The sequence below is a fragment of the Pyrus communis genome, chromosome 5, assembly GCF_041283825.1.
Source record: "Pyrus communis isolate YQ-2024b chromosome 5, ASM4128382v1, whole genome shotgun sequence".
NCBI lineage: Eukaryota > Viridiplantae > Streptophyta > Magnoliopsida > Rosales > Rosaceae > Pyrus > Pyrus communis.
Genome location: NC_142569.1, coordinates 34,676,627 through 34,684,472, shown reverse-complemented (window position 1 = coordinate 34,684,472; position 7,846 = coordinate 34,676,627). Strand labels below are relative to the sequence as shown.

Sequence of the window (7,846 nt, the reverse complement as noted above, 5' to 3'; positions counted from 1 at the left end):
TCGCCCACACCACCACCATCGGAAGCCCATACAAAGAACCTCAGACTAGAAATTAAACCAACCTCAGACTAGAAGTTAATATCAAGGGCAACTTTTAGCCAAGCAGGAATGCGGAAGCTCAAGATAGAAAAGAAGAAGCTGCACTTTACCATTGATGCAAACGATCCTATGTACTCCAGCAAAAGATTTGTAGCTTCTCTGTATCTACAATAATCAGCATATAGTTGGAATATTACACATAACGGTATTATAAATTACAATGCACATAAAATCGGCTTAAAAACTTTCATCATGGTGGGACAATTCTAAAAGAAAAATGCATACAAATGTTCAAAATCCACGAATATTACACGTAACGGTACTGAAAAATGGTAAAAATTTGAGAGCAAACTCGGTCTAACCAAAACAGGGAAATAGAGGACAAGAAAAAATCGCATACGAAACTCAAATATCTTTACGCCACCACTCTGATTACAAGCAAAGTTGTCGATTCAAACATAATAGAGTACAAGGAATTTCATTGTTTAAAACTTTAAACCCCACTCTAAGTGCATTTTTATCCGACATATAGCCCATCTGCAGGTATCAATACGTGTTTGCCCATCAAACTCCTAAATACTGCCATGGCTACAAAAAGAAATACAAAAAACCGTGCACATCATCGGCCACAGAGAACTAGAGGCCAAGCGTTGAGAGAAGTTCACGCCATCTTGGAGTCTCTTCATCGAAAATGTAGGTCAATGGGGAAACTAGAACTCCGCTGCCTCCAATCTGCACAAATTAGAGCAAAGAGAAATTCTTCAGTCAAACATGGAATTAGATTTAAAATTTCAAGTAACATTGACCAATACTTTTATAATAAATATCATGGCTCACCGCTCTCAGTTGTTGAACGGACTTGTAGAGTGCCTTTTTTGGCACACATATGACTATGGCATAGTAATCGACTGCAATTTGCCCACCACATTTGCAAAAAACTGGACTTACAGTGGGTCCCTGCATGTGTAACCATGTACATTATTTACAGACTCATCAGACGGAAAAATAAGGATCCGTTTATACAATAATGGTGATAAAAGACCACTCATTGTGGTATACTGCAACTTATGGGTCATGGTTAGAGTGATGCTTCATTTCAAATCTCACCTGCAAACCAGATAATGATGCCTGGCTCAAGACTCGCTCAGCCACTTCCTTTGCACTGTTTCCTCTCATATTTGCAACTACCTGCCATAAGCCCATAAATATGTAAGAAAACAAAAAACTGAAGGGGCAAAAATGGACTTTTAAAGACATGAAATACGCACCGTGAACTGACCCTCTGCCCTTAGATGTGCTTCTAATCTTTCAAGAATCTCATGTGTCGTGTCAAGAGCGCTTTTCCTTTGGATCAATGACCTCTTGCTTGCAACAAGAACTGCCTAAAGAAATTCTAATTACAACCATAAGACAAGATATAGAAAGAGCAGGGTTTCAAACCAGCTCCTTCTAGATGCATGCTTAAACCTACGAGATTGCATGCTCGGTAAGATGAGCCACAAACCAAGAAGCCTACCTGGCTTTGTAACACAACTCCCCCATCAATCTCTTTTAGGTTGTTTTCTTTCAGCGTCGTCCCACTACTCACGAGGTCCAAAATTGCATCAGCTATCCCCATCTAAATTTAAAAGAGAGACAAGCAGTAATTAATTATCTTCTCCCTAGCTTCAGATTTCGAGGCCAACAACACGACATCAGGTTACATTGTACATGTTACGTGTTTTTTCTAAATGAACTTTATTTTCTAGTTGTTAAAATATGGCCTAATTAGTAGAGTAGTAGGTCAGTATTATCCTATTTTGTAGTTAAATGGCATTTGACTGTACTAATATGAAACCTATATAAACGTGTAGATGTCATGGAATGAAGGGAAGAAAATCATTAAGCAAAAAACCGAAAGTTGGTCAAGAGTTCTTCCATATACCCTAAATCCCTATTTTAGTTATACTTCGCAGCATTTTCCACTGTCCATATCAGTACAAAACGTTGGTGGTCCCCTTTGGTGTCAACTACCTAACTACAAAGTCACTGAATGTATTGTCATCTAAAACTTAAGCATGGATTCAGTCTGTTCAAGCAATATCATAATCTCAAGATTCTTAACTGCAGTAACAAGAATCCAATAGAAGTCTGGACTAGTATAATGTTCAATGTGACAACTTATGTTTAGATATTGGTAAGTAGATAATAAATCGATAGCCTATGTTTTTCATCGAAAGGACATGAAACAATGAATTGAATACACACACACACACACACACATATATATGTGTGTGTATATATATATATATGCTGGCAAATATGTGTCATGCTTTATACTACACTTAAAGCAACTCAACCACATTATAGGACAACGCTCCTCATAAACTCAAAACATCCCAACAAACTTTCTTCTGACAAAACATATTCTTACCGCAGGAGCTGCCTCGAGTGCTCCATCAGCAGTTGAAAAACTCACATGGTTCAATCCATTATCTTTCATAAATTTAGGACCGAGCTGCAATAGAAGACAAAAGTGAAACTAAATGCAAACAAAACCCTTATTTCCAAGGATACAGCAAAAGAAACTTGTTCCCAACGTAAAACGTGAAGAATAATACAACAACAAAGATCACAAACACAATGCATACGTAGGTGAAGCCAGTAGCAACTCGGAGAGGTTTCTCTTTAGTCCATTGAGGCATTTGTGCTAGCTCCTTCAGTGAATTTATATTTTCAAAAATCCCATATTTTGGAATCTGAAAAACAAAACAGAGGATATTTAAAGGTATTCAAGATAACACAAGTAGAATAACTGGAGATTTCAAGTTGAGAAAGTAACTCACTGCAAGGGATAAACGGCAGTCCCCATAATCAAGAGCATCATGAACAATGATAAGATCTTCATTCCCCTAAAAGACAACTTCAGATGATCAGCTTTCCGTTCTCTTTAAACAAGTAATATCAGTGATAAGCGTGAAATATCAATGCATCATATTCATTTGGATAACAAAGATAATAAATACTGAAAATTTCTTAAGTAAGGACAACATTACTGCAAGAAATTTTCCTGCAAACTACGAAATGAAAGAGTTCTGCACAACAAAAAGACATCCCTTTTCCAGTTGATCAGGTCACCATTCAAAAACTAAAAGGCCAGACACATTAGAAGATGGCCCTACTCAAAAAAACTTATGAGTCATTAGTTTGCACGCATTTTTCTAGTTTATCAACTACTTCCGGGGTCTTCCCTGAAGGGATTAAAACAGGGAAGCCCTACTAAATTTTAAATAATTAGCTTCCTCCTTTATATTTTGGCCCCAAATCCGGATGATACGGTTTTTAAAGATAAATGTACTTCTTCATAGTCATTTTAGATAACAAACGTGGGAAATAGCAAAGATTTCCTCAAGAGATGCAATGACTGCAAGTAATTTCAAAACATACACAGATTACTCCGATTTCGTGACATATTATGAGTCCATATTCATAGCAAGTTACGAAAACTTGTAACGAAATTCAACAAAAAATGAAAACAAAGGAAAACCAAATTACGTAAACAATTGAAAATCCCTAAAAATAATAAAACTGAATGAACAGATTGAGATACATACCTCTCCATACTCACTGACAGTATCAAAACCCGCAATGCCAAGGTCCAAGTCTCCAGACAATAATTTCCGCACAATGTCCTTCGGCCGCTGAAACCACACCTCCAAGTTCGATAGCTGCACACAGTAAAATCCATGAAAAATGAAATTAATTTTTCCCACAAACAAAAAAAAAAGCACGTAAATTTGAAGGATGCTTCCTGAAGTTAGAGAACCTGTGGGATTTGGGCGACGTATTGACGAGGATTGACGTGCTTGACGGACAGCTGGCAGTCCTTGAGAAGATCAAGAGTGTCGGCGGCCATACGGCCTTTGCTTGGCAGGCCGAGGCGAATCTCGTTCCGTTCAGAAACTCGGCCGTTCACTGCTTCCGCCGCCGCTGTTTGCAGCTGCGAGACGCTGCAGGAGATGTGGAAGGAGCGGGAGATGGGGACATAGTGGGTGGGGAAGAAGGGACTCTTTGGCAGGTTTGATGCCAACATATTGTTGCTCTCTTTGTTTGGATTTGGAAATGTGAGGAGTCGGAGACGGCGGTGCAGCAGATGGAGAGAAAGGAGAGAAAGGAGAGAGAGGAGAGGGAGGAGAGAGAGGGGGAGGCCGTAGGTAGGTGGCTGACGGCTGAGAATTAACAAGGTTAAGATATAAGTTACACGTTGTACTTATGGCACTCCAGTCCAGTTTGAGTACTAGTGTCTTCTGTTGAGATTCTTGATAGGACGCCGACACCACACATGTTACAAGTTTTTCTTTTCTTTTTCTTTTTATCATAAATAATTACACTAAAAACTTTTAAATCTCTCATCTAATACCACTCCAACTCCTCTAATCCCTGTTATTATGTCATATAACTTCTTATTTTTACACTTGAAATTCTATATTCCAATCATTTGTCCGTAATTTATGTCAATCATCTGTTAAAAAAAATTTAATAGAATAAAGTCTCTCTTCCACGAGCAGTTCAACAGAAAAATAAAATTCCATGAAGCAAAAGGACCGAGAGTAAGCTTCCCTCCATTTCTTTCATGGCCGAACAGAGTAACAGAAGGGTTTATAAATGTTTATATTCACGACAATGCTAAAGATATTAAATTTGTAAATAAAATTTGTAAACTAAATTATGTGTCGTCAATAAAAATGAGCACATTTATTTAACACTTAAATAATAATCTAATTATCATCTCTTATGCCATTTAATTTAGAGAACTTTAACGAAAAGCTTCATGTACCCTTCATTTTAATGAAAAATTACATTTTTACACTAAAAAAAGTCAATTACAGCATTATTCACTTTACCTTTTATTTTATCTTTATAATTAACCTTCAAAGTTTTCCAGATTTTTTTCATTAGTTTTTTTTTTTAATTTAACAAAATTTATTTACAAATACAGTTTCGCATTACTCTTTTAATCGCACACGTTACCCAAGCTGAAAGCAACCACGTGACGACAATTTCACGCCATGCGGTGATCCAACGGCTGCCAGTGTGGGCACGCGAACGCGATCCCCGCAATAACTTCGTTAAGAAGTCTTTAGAAAGTCCCCTTCCATTTTCTTCGATTCTCTGCATACAGCAAAGCAAAACGCCTCTACTTTCCGTTGACAATCTGAGGATTTCAGGGATTTTTTAGTGTTTTTGTGGAATTTGATTTCGATGGAATCTGCAACGACGTCGTCTGGTGAGTCGGAGTTCGATTACTTGTTCAAGCTGCTGCTGATTGGGGACTCGGGGGTTGGGAAGAGCACGCTCCTCTTGAGTTTCACTTCCGACACCTTCGAGGATCTCTCTCCTACTATCGGTAACCTCATCATTTCCCTAGTTTTTTAATAATTAATTTTTACCATTTAGTTTTGGAAAACACACACACACACACACAAAGTATCCCTTTGTTTTTTGTTTGTAATTTTGATATTTTTGCAGGTGTGGATTTTAAGATAAAGCATGTCACTCTTGGGGGTAAGAAATTGAAGCTTGCAATTTGGGACACAGGTAATTAGTTGTTTTTTTAATCATAATTTATACTTTTTTTATGGAGATTAATTTCCAAATTTGTTGTGCAAGTTTGTGATGTTCTTCAGTTTAAGATCTTTGAATTGCTTGATTGCATTGTTCAGGTAGATAATGATTTTGTATTAATTTGGTTGTGTATGTAGTATGAACTATGTCGATTCGGCAAGTTTAAATGAATCCACTGAAATAAAGATGAATTGTTGTGCATAATGCAGCTGGACAGGAAAGATTTAGAACTCTTACTAGTTCATATTACAGAGGAGCTCAGGGGATAATAATGGGTATGCATGTTTTTTTCTTTTGTGTTTATTTTGTTGCTGTTGTTTTGGAATCAATGAGATTTTTTGTCATTTACGTATTGTCTGGTGCAGTGTATGATGTGACACGAAGAGAAACATTTACGAATTTGTCTGATATATGGGCGAAAGAGATTGATCTGTATTCCACTAGTCAAGATTGCATCAAGATGCTTGTTGGAAACAAAGTCGATAAGGTATGCCCTCTCGGACATTGTGGTGTTAGACTGTTAGTTATACCTTTCAGTATCTAACTAAGGGCTGGTTTGGTATTGCTGTGCTTTGAAAAAAAAGCTGCTTCTGCTGTGCTGTGAGAATAAGCAGCTGTGAAATAAAGCAGCAGAGTGTTTGGTAAACTTTTTTGTAAAAGTGCTTTTGAAAAAAAAAAAAAGCAGTATTAGAGTGTGTTTGGTAAACTTTTATGTAAAACAGATGTGAAAAAAAACCAGTTTTTCAAAGCTAGGTTTTGCAGCTTCTTGTTTTTGGCTTTTTTTCATACAAAACTGTGAAAAAAAGCTGAAGCTGAGTGTTTACCAAACACAAAAACAGCTCCCAGCTTTTTTTGATAGCAGCTTTTTTCAGAATCACCTCAGTACCAAACCAGGTCTAAGGGTCTCGGGTCTCAGGCCAAGTTGGTGTTGATCGAGTGTATAAACACTGATCTCCTTGTCTCTTACGCTTACTAGACTCGTAAAAGCATTGATGGAACAAAATAGTCAAAAGAAGGAAAATTGGATTAAATAGAAGGGTATGGAGAAATTAGGATTACCTTCACCTTTTAAATTCTTAATCAACATGCCAGTATAACGATTAAACACCGAAATTACTATACATGTATGCTATGTAGTTTGTCATTAGCCTGTCGGAAAGACAAGTTTTCTTCTTGCATCTGTCCACCAGAATCCATGTTGAAGTTATCTTATTTCCAGGAAAGCGAAAGGACTGTAAGTAAAAAGGAGGGGATGGAATTTGCTAGGGAATATGGATGCCTTTTTCTTGAGTGCAGTGCAAAAACTCGAGTAAATGTAGAGCAGTGCTTTGAGGAGCTTGTCTTAAAGGTATGCAAAATTATGGTTTCCATCATTTCTCTATGCACTACTTATGATTACTGGATTGCCTCGTAGCTGCATGTTTGGCCTTACATGGGTACATTGGAAATGGTTGTTGCTACTGTAATTCAGTAAAAATGATTTTCACACCCCTATTCGGTAATGTTCCTTAATTCTCCTCTGGTTTATCCAATCCAGTGGTCAGAAATAAATATGGGTGTGTAGGGGAGGAAAGGGTGTGTAGAAATTTACTTCCGTGTCATAACGCTTCGATTCGATGGTGTCAAATCTGTTGGTTTTTGCTTACAAGCTGTTTTTCATTCCGAAGTCTGCTATTTTTTTTATATATTAGCATGAACATGAATGTTTGTTCGTAGCGATATGATTGTTTGGCCAACAGTTAATATTATGGGTTTAGTTGGATATTTGTTCTTGTGCTGATGTGATAGTACCATGTTATGGGACAGATATTGGAAACACCGAGTCTCGTGGCTGAGGGATCAGCAGGTGTGAAAAAGAACATCTTCAAGCAAAAAGCTCCTCAACCTGATGAATCAATAAGTGGCTGTTGCTGATGGGGACTGAAGTTCAGGATCAAGATTGAATATTTGTTCGCCGAGTTTCCCTTTGTTTTCTACCTCACAATAAGCCATTCGATTCAATCTATGTGAACTGTATGCCTAATGGATTTCAGTATGTTTGATGTTTCAGTGCGATTTAAAGTTTACACAGACAATTGTAGATTTACGGTTCCAGAGCTCGAAGTTCAGGTTTTATGTCATGGTGAGTGTTGTGCTGTTCTTCTATTCTTTCTTTGCTTCGTTTATATGGCGATGGAATTGTGGAGATAAGGTTACAGTTTCT

The 7,846-nt window shown here is 37.4% G+C and overlaps 2 protein-coding genes across 2 annotated transcripts; one reads left to right on the top strand and one right to left on the bottom strand.

The window, feature by feature from the left end:
• Positions 1-414: 414 nt before the first annotated feature.
• On the bottom strand, positions 415-5,106 carry LOC137724500 (ATP phosphoribosyltransferase 1, chloroplastic). Its single transcript, XM_068463242.2, has 10 exons — positions 3,845-5,106; positions 3,633-3,746; positions 2,865-2,930; positions 2,670-2,777; positions 2,453-2,536; positions 1,556-1,657; positions 1,308-1,421; positions 1,147-1,227; positions 877-996; positions 415-771 (listed from the first exon to the last, which is right to left on the bottom strand). Exons 1-10 carry the CDS (start codon positions 4,109-4,111, stop codon positions 676-678), a joined length of 1,152 nt encoding a protein of 383 aa, XP_068319343.2. The 5' UTR covers positions 4,112-5,106; the 3' UTR covers positions 415-675.
• A 174-nt stretch (positions 5,107-5,280) lies between these two features.
• Positions 5,281-7,763, top strand: LOC137724503 (ras-related protein RABC1). Its single transcript, XM_068463244.2, has 6 exons — positions 5,281-5,425; positions 5,548-5,616; positions 5,853-5,918; positions 6,009-6,130; positions 6,863-6,991; positions 7,450-7,763. Exons 1-6 carry the CDS (start codon positions 5,281-5,283, stop codon positions 7,555-7,557), a joined length of 639 nt encoding a protein of 212 aa, XP_068319345.2. The 3' UTR covers positions 7,558-7,763.
• The last annotated feature ends 83 nt before the right edge of the window (positions 7,764-7,846 follow it).